At 32.1% G+C, this 15,697-nt stretch overlaps 1 protein-coding gene across 3 annotated transcripts; it reads right to left on the bottom strand.

Moving 5' to 3' along the window:
* Nucleotides 1-84: 84 nt before the first annotated feature.
* LOC145601291 (origin of replication complex subunit 4-like) lies at nucleotides 85-11,847 on the bottom strand. 3 transcript variants are annotated; one of them, XM_081657285.1, is made up of 17 exons: nucleotides 11,722-11,847; nucleotides 11,498-11,606; nucleotides 11,285-11,375; nucleotides 11,128-11,184; nucleotides 9,120-9,167; nucleotides 8,234-8,284; nucleotides 8,100-8,143; nucleotides 7,847-7,910; nucleotides 7,544-7,630; nucleotides 6,288-6,379; nucleotides 6,094-6,175; nucleotides 4,717-4,802; nucleotides 3,229-3,338; nucleotides 1,403-1,495; nucleotides 1,266-1,330; nucleotides 1,044-1,187; nucleotides 85-818 (listed from the first exon to the last, which is right to left on the bottom strand). In XM_081657285.1, exons 2-17 carry the CDS (start codon nucleotides 11,602-11,604, stop codon nucleotides 774-776), a joined length of 1,266 nt encoding a protein of 421 aa, XP_081513411.1. In that variant the 5' UTR covers nucleotides 11,605-11,606; nucleotides 11,722-11,847; the 3' UTR covers nucleotides 85-773. The 3 variants fall into 3 exon arrangements, with proteins under 3 accessions (XP_081513411.1, XP_081513412.1, XP_081513413.1); XM_081657286.1 differs by having other exon boundaries at nucleotides 4,717-4,799; XM_081657287.1 differs by having other exon boundaries at nucleotides 6,148-6,175.
* Between the last annotated feature and the right edge of the window lie 3,850 nt (nucleotides 11,848-15,697).

The raw sequence follows: 15,697 nt of genomic DNA, 5'->3' as shown, positions 1-15,697 counted from the left end.
TTCAGTTAAGACAGTAAGGATACAGAGTAATTTCTGTGTGACCGGAGTATTATTTCAAGGGTCATAAAGAAACGAAGGAATCATCAATCATTCTTAATTATCCTGGTTATTACATAAATCATTTAAATAATTATGTTTAAATTTGAAGCAACATAAGTACTATGCCTGCAAAAAATTAAGATTTGCTACAAAGCTTTAGTTGGTCTAGGTAACATGCTATGCATCACAGTGATATATGGCAAGTGTAAAATCTTAAATTTTGTCAGGAATATGATGCCCACTACATGACATCTCAGGCCAACCATGCTTACCTCTAGGTAAGTAAATCCATGAAGTGGTACATTAACAAGGTAGACATTGGGTGGCGACGGGCACAGCCGCACGGGCAGAGTTAAAAAAAAGGCCTATCAAAGTACCAAGTGTCACGGAGACAGAAACACTTGTATTTGTAGTAGCACAATAACACACACATATCAATAGACAGCTAAAAATCGAATATTGAAGTATAAGAAACGGAGCAAGATAAGTCCATACAAAAAGGTTTTATACAATGCACAGCAAAAACCTGAGAAGTATCGTGTGAATGCTACAAATGGTTGTACCATCACCATGGATGCTTTAGAGATTTTCTGCTAGAATATTTGATTGTTCCCCATAAAATCATAAAAAGGATTTAATAAAATTTCTAATGAGGTTAAAAAGGTTAATTAACTCATACTTGAACCAAGAAGTTTGCAGCAGATCTTCAGAATTCGAACATTTATTTAATCCTTTTAACTTTTTTGCCCAGTCTGATCCATCAATTTTTGAAGAATGCTCTGCACGCATGAACAGCATTTTTATATATCAGATGTTTTATACAGCTATCATTTGTCAGACATAACCTTAATGTCAAAACATTCAGAAACAGGGCATCAAAAAGAAGAGAACCATAAATATATTCTACACCATAGATTAGAGAAGCAGAAGGTACTTAACTACTTTGCAGCATTTACTTATCCAAAAATTAATACAGCAAACATGATTGAAACATTTAAACTTACTGGGCAACTTTGATTTTCTTTCAAACCCAATTGGAGCTCATATGGTGAGATTAGTAGCTTCACTGGACGAAATTCATTGGAATGGTTGTACCCCCTATTGTCCATGAAGCAAACTAATTCACATTGGATAAGATGCTCCAAAGCCTGAAATTATTGACCAGTAGATTATCATAATAGTTTAGATTGTGCAAGTAATATTAATAAAAGGTAAACCATGCTCACCCTCAAGCAAACATTCCGTGTATAATAGTCAGGGGTCTGGAATGAATCATGTATAGCTTTGTATTCTGTCACACCACCTACAGTAAGTACATGGAAATTTTAAAATAAAATGCAACTCGTAGATCTTTAATGTGTACCTTTCATGACAGAGTTGAAGTTATATGAGTTCTGCTCTTTAACTTCCAGCCTTTTCATACAGACCAGTATATAAAGTTCTAAGACGGAGCAATCTGTGAAAACAGATTGATACATGTCAGAGAAGTCAATAATAATTTAAGGAGGGCAAAGCAATTAAGGGAGTGAGAGCATGGAAAAAATAAACTTAAATCTGGGGAACTCGCCTTCTAAACCTACAGCTATTTATCTTATAAAAAATTTACACCATGCATATACAACTAAATAACATATGAAAGAGGGCTTCTTAAAAAATAAAAAATTATGATCCGCGTCAATCACTAGAATTAGGAACGAAAGCACAAAATCTACACTATTCAACACTGCAAAAAGCATAGCTTGTCTCCAAGAAACAAAAAGTAAAAAGATTTCAGCCATCTTGTTATATCCATCATTCAATCTCCCCCCACCCCCCCCCCCCCAACACACACACGCGCACCCCCAACCTTTCTTCTGCTCCAACTCCTCACATTCAAAATTCGTCAAAAAGGACCATTTAAATTAAACCTTTTTAGGTCCTTTTACACAATAAGTGGCAAATCAGGACCTTGAATGAAAATTTTGTCCTTAAACCGGATTCCGACCTTTGATTCTCCTTATTCGGAATTGGCCCTCACATGCTAAGCAAATAACTTGATTTTTGCCTCTAATTTTGCTGAACATTATGCCCACCAGCCCACCACTACCATACCACCATCCCTCCATATTTTTCGCCTTTCATTGTCAGTTCGTCAATATGCCATTAAAACCCCGCATAAAACATATGAAGTCAATTGAAATTCCCCTCATGTTAAGACTACGTGAAAGCTATAAATAACATCCAAATGGGGATAATAAGATGGAATGAGAGAGTTGCGTGTGTAGCGGCTTGGCAACAGCAGTACACTGATAGGTGACGTGAGTGGCGCTTAAGGTAGTGGCAATTTGTAGTAGGTAGTGTGAAGGGGTGGCTGGCATTGGGTTCAGAAGAGGACAGAAGAGAATGAAGCAAAGGAAAAGGGAGTGAAGAGGTAGGGATGGGGTGGTGTTGGATTTTGGTGTGGTGGTGGGCTAGTAGTGGGATGATGGTGGGCATGGTTTTAAAAAAAATTATATACACCAGATTGTAAGCTGCACCCATAGGTAATTTCTACTCATTTGATAATTTTTGCAAAATTTAAAATGAGCAAAAAAAAATATCAAATGAGGAACAAAATACCCTTGGGTGCACCTATCTCTATGTGCACCCAAAGGTGTTGGGCATGGTGGTTGGGAAGGTGAGAGGGATGAAAACAAGGTGAAAAAAAAAGGTACATGCTCTGCATACAAGGGTCAACATTGGAAAATCAAGTCAGCTCAAAATCCGGCTAGAGGTCTCTTTTCACACACACACACACACACAAAAAAAAAAAAAAAAAAGAATAAAAAATAATATTAATAATAATTCGGTCCTAATTTACCACTTCATTTATATAAAAGGACCTTTCTCACAAAATGTCTACTTTAAAAGATCCTTTTTGACAATTTCGGACTTTCCTATTAAATTTGTTAAAAACCAAAAGACTTGATAAATCTTCAGCCTTTTTTCCACGAAACTATAAGACTATGATAAACAATAGAGTGGATAACTTATGTTTTATAAATGATGCTAATATGGGGAGAGAGTAGGAGCAGCAGTGAATACTACATACTGGATGAGAAAAAAACATACTATCAGATTATTGAGGCAATCAATATCAAATTGAAATGGAACAAAATGATATACGTAAAATTGGAGAGGCTGAGGCCTAATGCCTACAAATTACTTCACCTTTTAGATATTCCAACTTTGGCTTTCTATTTATTCTCACAACTGCCCTTTTGAAGTTCTCAATTGAAAGGATGCCCGTCTTCATGTCCATGGTGGAAACAGATAAAAACCTGGAAACATGGTAGGTATTAACATGAGCAAACAGGTTTTGTTTTTGTTCAATTTAAGTATTGCTAGACCCCACGATGGGAGACGGATGCACAGAAGGGAGGCTCATAAGGAGCCATAGAATGCAATGATGCAGGCAACTTTTAGAGTATTTCTACACAGTAACCCTGTGACATTAGGTTATCTGAGATGCGCTCCCATATTTTTAGATTCTACACACAGTAACCTTTAGGTGCAATTAGTAAGTCAACAATAACCTAAGTACGTTAGTATTATTCATGGACATCAGACAAACATTAGATGCTTACTCTAGGCTCTTTCTCCTGTAATTTTTCTCTCAATCTGAAAGATGGAGAATGAGATTGAGAAAGTGACAAAGAAGCAGGATAAGAAAGTACCAGGTATGTTAAATTCCTATTTTCTCCTCCCTGAATTTTCATCAATCCTCCGTCGCCAGTACCACCACCACAGCTCCTCCGCTACCTCCACCGCCTTATTCAGTTGCCGGATTCCGATGGCATTTCCACTTCCTCTGCATATCCTCCCCGAGGACATCTCTTGCCAAGCTCAACTATCAAGAGAGGTTTCTCTATATTTTTTCAGTAATTTCGAACCTAACCAAATTTTTTATTTTTTTAATTGATTGAATTGGTAATAGATGTTGAAGAAGGTGATAAACACGAGGGAAAAGCATTCATGGGTCTTCCTGATGCACATGCCGTTCATTCTACTCTGTGGAAGGTTACTCTCCAATCAAATAATTTCTTATTAGTCAATTAATCAACCAGGAATAAAATCCCTAAAAATAAGAATTCAATTGCAATAGGCAACTTTTACAAGGGTGTTTTCCCAGGAGCAATGCAACCCTCATAATTAGCCAAAAAATGTCAATATACTAGCTAGAGTTAATAGGGAAGGGAATATAACAATGGATGCCTATGGATACAATATAGAAAAGGGGGTGTTAAGTACGAAGAAGAAGGAGGCCGAGAGGCTACCCCTGTTCATTTGGAGGGAATTTTTTCACCAAAACGAAAAATTGGGGTTATACTTTTTGCAGGCATAGGAGATAAACCTGACAGAGTCACAGAACTCCCATAACAGAATACTAACGGCAAGGTTACTGTTGACTTACTAATTTCACCTCAGGGTTACTATGTGTAAAACCTAAAAACATAGGGCACAACTCAGATCACCCAATATTATAGGGTTACTATATAGAAAAACCCTTTTTTTTTTTTTGTGGTTCTCATTGACCACCCCAAAGCCTTTCGCAGCTTATTATATCTATCATAAACTTATCAAAAGTTGATTAATTGACTTGAAATCACAGATTATAGTAATTACACTCATCTGTTCCTTAAAGAAGAAACTACTTACAAGAATCTCATAATCTGGTCAACTGTTGAATCTGAACTCAACAATGTGTTCATAGTGTCTTTGAATTTCTTGTCAGCCAATATCTTCTACGTAAAATCAAGGAAGAAAACATAAAGTAGATAAAAATAGCGGGAGTATTAATATAGCTTTCAAATTAAACCAATTTGCACGTATTCAAACTTGGCAAATTGTTGATTTGGCATAACAATGGGTTTCATGATAGATAGTCAATATCATTCATGTAGAAAAAATAAATTGGTCGATTCCAGGACTAAATGATAATCAACTCAAGAAAAATGAGTATTGTTATTTTGTATATAATTACGAAGCTAGTTAGCTATACTTAGAATATTACTCTATGCAACATTAGAATATTACTCTACGCAACATTGCAACCGCATAAGCTCTGCAACTCTGCTAAATCATTGAAATAAAATTTCAAGGACAGTCATGTTATCTGTCTACAAATTCTAATTGAGCTCCCAGACTTCCACTTCCTCTTCCACGCTTTTTCCACCATGTTAAGTCTAACACTAACTTAAGAAATGTACTGTAAACTCAGCTCTAGTATCTAGGCTCATGAGAAGATATTGAGGTACAATCTTTTCTAACAAAATGGGAGAAAAGCAACATATACCTTCAGAAAAAGCACCAAAACCCATTGCATTATAAGTTTAGATTCAGGAATCAAGACAGGAGAGCCCAAGTATGAATATTTCTATTACGATGGTGAAGCCAAAAGATCTTTGTATGCAATCAATGCCTGCTATAAGGCTATTTGCTGCTACTTAATAAATCCCCCTCTCAATCATCCATTACATCTCTACTTAGATATATGTGTCAACCTCCAGTACCCCAGTCTCCTCACCCAGACAGAAGTCTATAGCACACCATAATATTACTATCATGACTTTGAGAAAACAGCATTGAACAGGGCATCAAGCTGAGGCTACTCCAGATTGCTTATTCTGTAACTTAAGAGTAAAAAATAAGTACTAAATATACCATTCTTTACTGAATATCAACATTTATCCTGCAAATAATAATATAGAGCCCTATAGCATAAACACAGAGTTAAATACCAAAATTTAGCAACATATTTTTCACAGTAGCAAGTAATCCTAGTTACATCACATATTAGGTCAATATACTGCAATCAAAACTTTGAAAATGCATTGACAAGGGTACTATATAGCTTGATAGTAGATGGAATCAAAGTGATAAATTTAACTTCAACATGATATAATCATAGAAAACACATGAAAATATGAACCAATACAATAAGAATAACAGACAAAGTAACAGTCAATTCACAACAAATGTTTGCATTAAGTGTAGTACACAGACCAAAATGATGTATCTAAAAAGAAAGGATACACGAAGCTCTTTATTGAATTCAACTACGAAACTCTGAGGAAGACTCGAATTTACCGGCAAAGATAATAGAAACTCCAGCAACCTGTGTACCGCCATTTAATCAAAGAATCACTTCAGAACATGCATGAAACACTAACTGCAGGAAAAAAAAAAAAAAAATTGCCACTATAATCTCTAAACTTGGCTAATATTACCTTTCCAATTCATCTTTTGAGGGAGGACAAAATAAAAGTTTTCTCTGTGATAAACGGGATCTAACTCTTTTCTCTAAAAGTTGGTCAGCATCCTGCAAGTGGAATAGGACAAAATATGCAATTTCAGCCTTTCAGGGCATTATAATAGTGATACAATAAATGATTATTATTCTGTGTTTTTCTCTTTTCATATGAGATGTACCATCAAAATAAAAAATTGTGAAATATATTGCAACTTCCCTAAAACTAATTTCATAAAATTTTATACAAGTGTATTATAAATTCAGGCACACAGCAAAAATAAAAAACAGTTTTTTCTTTGGGAGCTAATAATGAATTAATCTCATGTATAGTTGATGCATAGAAAATAAATCCCAACAGTTAAATTTGCACATAATATTCCAAATTTTCAATTATGCATAAAATCCATTTTTCAAAGTTTGACATTTTCAGGTATCCTCACATAAAATATCTATTTAGGGGACCTAGGACAGCAATTTTAATTCATGTAAATTGTTCTTAGTACTATCAATTAATTTTAAATAACTAGCTAGAAACCATACAAATAACTAATGAAAAGTGGAATTTATTATGAGCTCAACTGCTCAAGTATTGACTTCCAGCTTCACCAACTATATGCTTGACTGATTTGAAAAGAAAGAAAAAGAAACTAAGCCAAACTATGCTCCCTCTCCAACTTTCACTAGTCAACAACAACCACTAAGTCACTTAGTTTACTACCAACACTTTCCCCCACCCCCACCAGTACCATCAGTCTTTCATCCATCGCCTTACCTCCTTTAACAATTAGCTTTCTCTTATTGCCAACCCTTACCTCTCTTGTCCGTTCCTTTCCCCTCTACATCTATCCTCTTACTCAACCATATCAAAGATTTTGAGGGGTTAAAGATTTTAACACTAAGTATCCACCAAGGCCACCATATATCTTTCTCACTAGTATTGGTGGGTTGCATGTATTATCATACTTAAGTGTTTTAAGGGGAACTCAATTTTACACAAGATGACTCCTATAATCGTACTTGGGAATATCTTTTTGCCAAGTTTACTTTCTTATACGAGACAGAAAAAATCATCATTGAAAAAGACAATATAGCTATAATAACTAAAGTTTGACAAACACAGCTTTAAACATCAACATGAACCTCCAATAAAAATATCCCAATGAAACACTTCCATCCTGCTTAACAATGACAAGATCATGTGTAGAGAAAAAGAAAATTCTTACAAAAGCATACCAATCTACAGCTTATGCCAATCACAACAGCTTGTGACGTCACAGATTGCATTGCATCTAACAAGCTATAGAGTAACCGTTGTTTACCCTGGAAAGTGAAAAACAATGGGTGATGATAAAAAAATTTCAATACACATCACTTGAAATTTCATAAAAAAAGGATTAAGAAATAATCTCTAATCTTTGATATAAGGAATTAGGGAAGATATTTTTAGAGCTAGTGTGTACCCAAGAATGACCAATGCAATTGTAGAGTTAGAAGAAGGCTTCAAGATAACAGTGAAGTTAGAAGATAAATTCATACCTGAGCAAATATATCAAATTCGTCCAGCACAATAACAATGGTCTTATGGGCCAATCCACACTCTCTAAAAGAAAGAACAAAAGGTAAAAAGATTGATTTAAGACCAATTCTAAAGGCATCCATTGACCAAGAATTAAATGATGTAATATGATTACATATGAAAGTTACTTTGCAGCAAAAAAAAAAAAAAAAAAAAAAAAAAAAAAAAACATATGAAAGTTACTGGAAGTGAATTTAAATATAAGCCACTCACCGCAACATACTAATCACAAATTGAGTATTGTCATCAAAAGAAGCCTGAGCACAAGTCAATCTCTTGAATAATTATTTTGTAATCTCATATGGAAATCAAATCAGAAACAAATTGTATATATGTATGCAGTTTACCATTTTTGAGAACGACAACTGATGCTCCACACATAATTGTCGGGCAATTTCCTACGTAGCAAAGCAAGGTTACATAATATCATAATAAGGAGAATCTCTAAGCAGAGACAAGCATAGAAGAAACTTATAAAACTCAGACAGCATCATCTACAGAAGACGGAAGTGCAAATTAGAGAAGCAGTAACAATATAAGACATTAACGCGGTAGCTAAAATGATCTTAATTACTTTTCTTAGCTAGTGTAACTGCAAAACGAGTGTGTACCCAAGAAGGACCAATGCCACTACACAGTCACTAAAGCTAGATAATGTCGAGTTATATAATTTGTGCAGCGTTGGATAATCTTAAGCTTTAATAATCTAATAAATCATATAAATAATTGGAAATATATTATTATAATTATTGCATAATTATACATTACACAACTTCCTATCTGATGTAGTGGGAAAATGCATCCAAGCGCTCCAACATTAAAGTCGACGTAAAGGTGCTCAAACAAACCAATGACTCAGTCCTCAGCTTATTGTTGCTGAAAGAAAACATATTTTTGCAGAACCTTTTACATTTCTGCTAAAATATTGAACTTTTTTTTATTTTTGCTGAAACTTAAATTACCAAGTTGAGGAGAACAAAGCCAAAAGCACACTAACCTAACACCAATATCAAGAGAATGAAAAGTTTTTGTATTAAACCTCATCACTTCATAGCATAATACTGTAATACACTCAAGCTCATGGTATTTACAGACACTGAGAGCAATAATGTGAAAAAAATGCAGCTTATAATACAACATCTAACAAAAATGAAAAGAAATTAAACTCAAAAGCAGCCAAGTGTTGTAGAGTACTAGAACTTTTGATAAGGAGCTAAGACTTTTAAGCCGTACCTTGAGGGCACAGTTATCATCACTATGCAAAAGCCCGTTTAATTTTATCTGCAAAAAGTAAAAGATATACTTTAACACCCGATGCCATGTTACCAAAAAGAAGGAAGAACCAACAACCACTTTATAATAATAGAGAAAAGAATGTCAATAATTCATTTATATTAGGGAACCTTAAAATAGTGCACTAGTGAATTGCGGAAAAACATTACCTTTATTTTTTTAATTCAAACATTGGTACAGTTGATGACTCTACTTTAACAAATCCTAATTCTCATACATAGAAAGGAGTATTAATTGAATACAAATAATAAGAAGAAATGTATCATACCAAATTGTTAATCGCACAAATGATAAAGCAAGGACAAGTAATGCATCATGCCTAAATTGTAACGTCAACCGTACCCCATTTCTAGTAACCCTGTCCACCACTTGCTCCATACACATGCCAGTTTTCAGGAGCATGAAACTACTCGGGTTTTAGCCAAAGCACCTATCAAATAGTTTGAAGGACTGAAAGAAACAGTCATTCTAAGGGTTGAAACCCGTTAGGGTCGTATTCAAAGGATCCAAACACCAAGTCAGCATAAGGACATTAATCTATTTGAAAGAGAAATGGGAATTTGTTCTACCAAAGAGATCAGCGAACATCAACCTTACTACTACCCAAAACTTAATTTGATTAAGCCCAATGGGGAAACCCCACAGAGCACATTTAGGGATTGTTTGGAAGATTAAGAAAATAAAAAGGGAATGAACTAATTTTCTTCAGTCTGCCCCTAAAGAGGTATTTTCTTCATACTAATCTGACTAATCGCAAGACACACCATAATGAATAAGGACTATTATATTTTGGTTTTGGTGATTAAAATTGAACATCTTGAGCAACCATTAATCATTACAAATTTATTGCTAAAATGCTGTCATGTTGACAATATTAAGAAACGGCTATAGCATCAAAAGTGCTTTCTACAAGATCTCAAAACCACCACCACTAGCCACCCTAGCATAATTCATGATGAGTCCAATAACTTCCGAAGAAAAAGCAAAAAATAAATAGATTTTTGACATCATCATAAAACTTTTCGCAACAATTGGGATAAAAGAAAGCAAGAAAAATAACCATGCTTAGCTTTTTAAATACAAGATCTCCCCCTTCTCTTTCATTAGCTACAACATCATATAACACATCTTCCTCTATAATCAAAGGTTTTATATTTTACTTTGGAAAAGGCATGCATATTGCGAGAAATTTATGAAACCAATCTTGTTTCATTCCTTATTCTCTGAAGTTTAGCAAGGCAAAGCTAACCCACATTTTAGTTGCTTTTATTATCCTGACTTTGATCACGAATTTAGTATTCCCATGTTTTAAAAAATTTCTTATGGTCACGGATTAAAAAGATTGTATCCACTTAAACTTTTGGCAATTAATTATACAAATAATAGCTCACGTCTAGTGATTCTTTTAAAACATTACAATTTCACTTACAAAATCAACTCAAGCTACTTCATTCATCCACCAAAACCAAATAAAATTATAGATTTTTTTAAAAGCGGTTAGTCCAATATAAGATCATTTGGTTTAAAAACACCAAATTTTCGACTCTGATACGCAAAATCTCAACACTATACTTTATTACTTTGTAATATACAAAGTACCCATATTACTACCTCTGTCCCCAAATAAATTTTCCTTTCACCCCAAACTTTAATCAACTAAACCCCACTATATATATACTTTAATCAACTAAAATCTATTTTTTTTTTTTTTTGTATATTCATTTTTAATCAACCGAACCCCACATCTTATTATTTTCTTTACCTTCCTAAAGACTTGTGCAAAAGACAAATGAGTTATTTGAGGACAAATGAAGTACATAAAATCGAAATTTTCTAAGTATTGATTTGCCACAACCAAAATGGATTTTGACTAGAAGCACCAATTATTAGATTTTTTTTTTTTTTCACATAGTAATAGGAATTGGGAATTCAAGATATAGAGCATTACCACAGATATCATATCAGGATATTCCACCAATAAATCTCTAAGAACTAACTCCAAAACCTACACACCCACAAAATTGATACATCATCAAAATCCGCAAAATCAGATAAATCCAGAATTAATTCATTTAAAAACAATGGAAGAGTAACTAAAAACAAACCGCAGTTTTTCCACAACCACGGGGACCAAGAAGCAACACCGAATTATTACATGCTTCCGTGATTGAACTAGATATCAAAAACTTTAATTTACTGCAAAATTAAAAAGCAGCAGAAACAAAGTAAGATCATCACAATTGAAAAAAGCAAGTATAACTTTGATTGATTTAACATAAATAAAGATGAATGGGAAATTGGGGAAGTAGAAGAATAACCTAAAGTTGGTATCTGAAGAAGAAGGGAGGAGAGAGAAAAATGCATGAGGGTCACATAGTCTGCTTCTGAGTAGAATTAGAGCTTCTTCTGCTGGATTCTTGTCCATTTCTGAAATGCTCCAAGTTTCAACAATGGCGGGAAAATTCACAATTGAAAACCCTAACAATAAACCCTAGATTGTGAAATTGATATTCCATTAATACAAAAGGAAATAGCAGTTTACCATAGAAAGTGCTTCTCTGGAGGACAGGGAAGTGAAGTGCGCTTCAATGGTAGACAGAGAGTGAGACTTGAGACTTGAGAGCGGGAGACTAAGGACAAATTGGAGGGATGCAATTTTAGAAACGTCATATGTTTCTCCAATATGTTTCTCCAACATTCTCCAACACTATAGGTTCTTTCCGCCTTTTTTTTTGTTTATCCGGGTGCACCATGAGCATCGTGCACCCGGGTATATTATCTAATTTTCACTACTAGTAAGAGGTACTCCACATTTTTAACATTTTTGGGCTTGTTCGGCGTTGTTTTTTGTTTTTTGTTTTTTTGAAAAAGGAATTTTCACTTTTCTGTTGTCAATTTTTAAAATTATCATGAATTTAATAAGTTTGACTAATTTTTTATTCATTATATGATATATACGAAGTATCATACTTCCTCTGTTTTTTTTAGATGCAACACACCTTTTAGCGCAATAATTAAGAAAGATGGGGTTTACATGATATAATCGATGGCCATTCCCACCATAAAAAGTATCGTCGGGTCAAAACAGACTGTGTTCGGGTTGCGCTAGGATTTTTAACTAAAAATAGCCTTTTGGCCCGTTCAACGAACATGTTGTAGCTTATTTTATTTTTCTTGAAATGTGTTGCTTATTTGTGTTGTATGTGTTGGTGATTTTTTGTAATAATTTACTTAAATTCTAACTTATAATTTGCAAGTTAAGAATACATAAAAATTTTAACATTAAACAATTTGTTTTTTTAACTTTTAAATTAAGAGGGGTATAGAGAGGAGTACAACTTTTTTTTTATAGTGAAAATGGAACACTCCATTTTCTTACTCAAATTTGCAAGTTAGGAATGCATAAAGACTTAAGCATTCAATAACATTTTATTTTATCTTTTACTTTAAAAGGGAGTATAAGAGGAAATATTAATGGATGTGTTATGTGACATATGAGTGAATTATGATGACATGTGTCATATAGGTGTGGTTTATCTTTTTAAATACTTTGATAGCCTTTTGGTCCGTTCGATGCATGCATGGGTTCTTACCTAGGTTATTTCATATGTAGGTATGTTTTTCAATAGTTGTAACTTTTGATATGAAATACAAAGCAATTGTTTCATTGCTAAAACTTAAAGGAAAAAAAGAATGAGGGTAGAACTATGGAAAAGGATAAAAGAATTTAGTTACGTATATATACATGAAGATTGTTGGATATGAAATGACATAATGGTTTAAGTTATATTTTAGGAAAATTGGCTTAAAATAATACCAATATCAACGGTATGTGCAATATAATACAAACTCAACTATTTGCTATTAGTGGTACCACCTTTTATACTATATGTGCAAAATAGTATGCCATCTCCTAACATGTATTTTGATGAATATTCCGTCTATCTTTGTTATTAATTATTATTTTTTATATTAATATACTGTTTTCTTTTCAAAATACATACATACTATTATGTTAACAATTTTCTTTACAATCCAAATTAATAATGCCACACCCTTTTGTTAGGATTTTTATTTATTTATTTTTGAAAAAAAAAATCAATATGTAATTAATTTTTTTATCATAATACATATAGATTTCTACATCATACAATAGTAAGCAGGGTATTTAAATGCCTTATTATTATGTTGATATAATTAGTTTCAAAATATTCGAAATTTCCCACATTCGCCAACCAAAATAATGTAGGGAATATTTTGGATTTTTAAAACAATTTTTTAAACTAATTAAATAAAAAATACCCTATTTACTATTGTGTGGTAGGCTAGTAGTAGAAATAATCACTACATGTATTTTGAAATAAATTTTTTAAATACATATTGACAATTTAAAAAAAAAAAACCTAACAAAGGGTGGGGCATGCATTATTTATTTCATTGTAAAGAAAATTATTAATACAATATGTATTTTTTTAAAAAAAAACATTTAATAAAATAATATTAATAAATATAGACGAAATATTACTCAAAGTACGTTTTTGGTGACTTGCGTTCTATTTTGCACATTTAGTATAAAAGGTGGTACTGCTAATAGCAAATAGTTGAGTTCGTATTACTTTGCACACACCGTTGATAGTTGGTATTATTTCAAGTCAATTTTCCTATATTTTAAGCCTAGGAGTTGAAAAGACAATTTTTATATAATTCAATTCATATGTTTATGTGATGTATATTAATTGGTTCAACTTTATTTTATTATGATGGAAATGAAAGATTTCATTTTCTTAATTGAATTTGTAAGTTTTAGAATGCATAAAGACTTAAACAAAAAGATTAAAAAGGGTGACATGTGTCATATGTACTGAGTGACTTGAGATGACATGTGTCATATGAAAAATTATGGTTTGTGTTTTTAAATACTAATAAAGTATAAATGTGTTTTTAGACTTGCCCAAACCTACTCAAATCAAGCGGGATAGTAGGTCGAGTCAATGTTGATCATCCCTAGGCTAAACTAGTTCTTTGTTCGAGTAATGCTCGGATATTCATACTACGTTTTTTTTTAATAAGTTTTACAGTTTAACCGACACATAGTTTTAGGCAATTTAATTGACTTAAATAAAATAAGAGTTATATAGGCCCTAGGGTAGTTGCAGTATTAAAAAATTCGTACAAGAAAGATACTGGAGTTAATAGTTTATTGAAAGGGAATAAATGTGAGTGGAAAGAAATAATATAAAAAAAAAACGTAGTAGTGGGTTTGGATGGGACAATGAAAGAAGAAAGATGTAATATTAAAATGTAAAAGCTAAAAAAATAAGTGTAAAACTTATTAAAACATGACCGTATATAGTAAGTATAACACTTATTAAAATACCGGGGGGGGGGGATTGGAAAAAAAATTTTATCAATATTTATAAATTTGTATTTGTTATATATTATGTATACATTTAAATATCTATTTATGTTATCAAAATCATAGATGAGATACATTAACGTAGGGTATCTCTATTTTGTTATTTGCTTACACGTTATGAGTTTAAAATTGAGTTAAAATCCTTTTTTTAGTAGGAAATGAACAGTATAGTTTATATATTAACAATTAAAGGTTCAAATGGAAATAATAATTTATAAATTATAGATTAAAAATATATATTATTGATTAAAGTTGTTGTTATTGTCTATTTTTTGGGCTGTTTAAATTGCAATATTTTCTATTTATTTTATTTTTTTTATCAATTATCTTATTATTTTAGAAAAGAAAAAAGTTTTTGACGGAAAAGTTGTTGTGGACGTGATATGTGAACTTTTGGGGGATGATTACTTTAGTATATAGTATTGATTTTGTTTTTATTTTTAACTAGCCTTCTTATATGTCCGAGTTGTTCATAGGAAATTGCTTTTAGAGATGAGTAGGGAAATACCAATAAATCATTATGGGTGTAATGTGTAACCAAAAATATGATTGAAGAAATTAATTTATTTGGAACTTTAATTTAAAATGAGGCTTGAAATAAGAAGGTGGGTGGACTATAATTAAAGGAAGAAAAGGCCATGGTAGAATTTGAAAAAGGGAGATGAAGTGTTTAATGAAAGAGTTAAGATAGATAGTGTAATATATATATACATATACATACATATATATATATATATATATATATATATATATATATATATATATATATATATATATATATATATATATATATATATATATGTATATATACATACATATATGTATACATACATATATATATACAAACATACATACATATATATATATATATATATACATACATATATATACATATACATACATATATATACATATATATATATATATATATATATATATATATATATATATATATATATATATATATATATATAATTCATCCGCGTTTTAACTTAGTAATGGCATTTTGGTAAATTATTGTATTATATCCAAACAAATCCACCGTTCTTATTTGCTTTCTCTCTCTTCTTCATGCTTTCTCTTTCTTCCTCCAAATTCTTTG

The sequence above is a fragment of the Chenopodium album genome, chromosome 21 (assembly GCF_948465745.1).
Source record: "Chenopodium album chromosome 21, dcCheAlbu1.1, whole genome shotgun sequence".
NCBI lineage: Eukaryota > Viridiplantae > Streptophyta > Magnoliopsida > Caryophyllales > Amaranthaceae > Chenopodium > Chenopodium album.
Note: the sequence above shows the minus strand (reverse complement) of the source record. Positions and strands in the feature narration are given on the sequence as shown.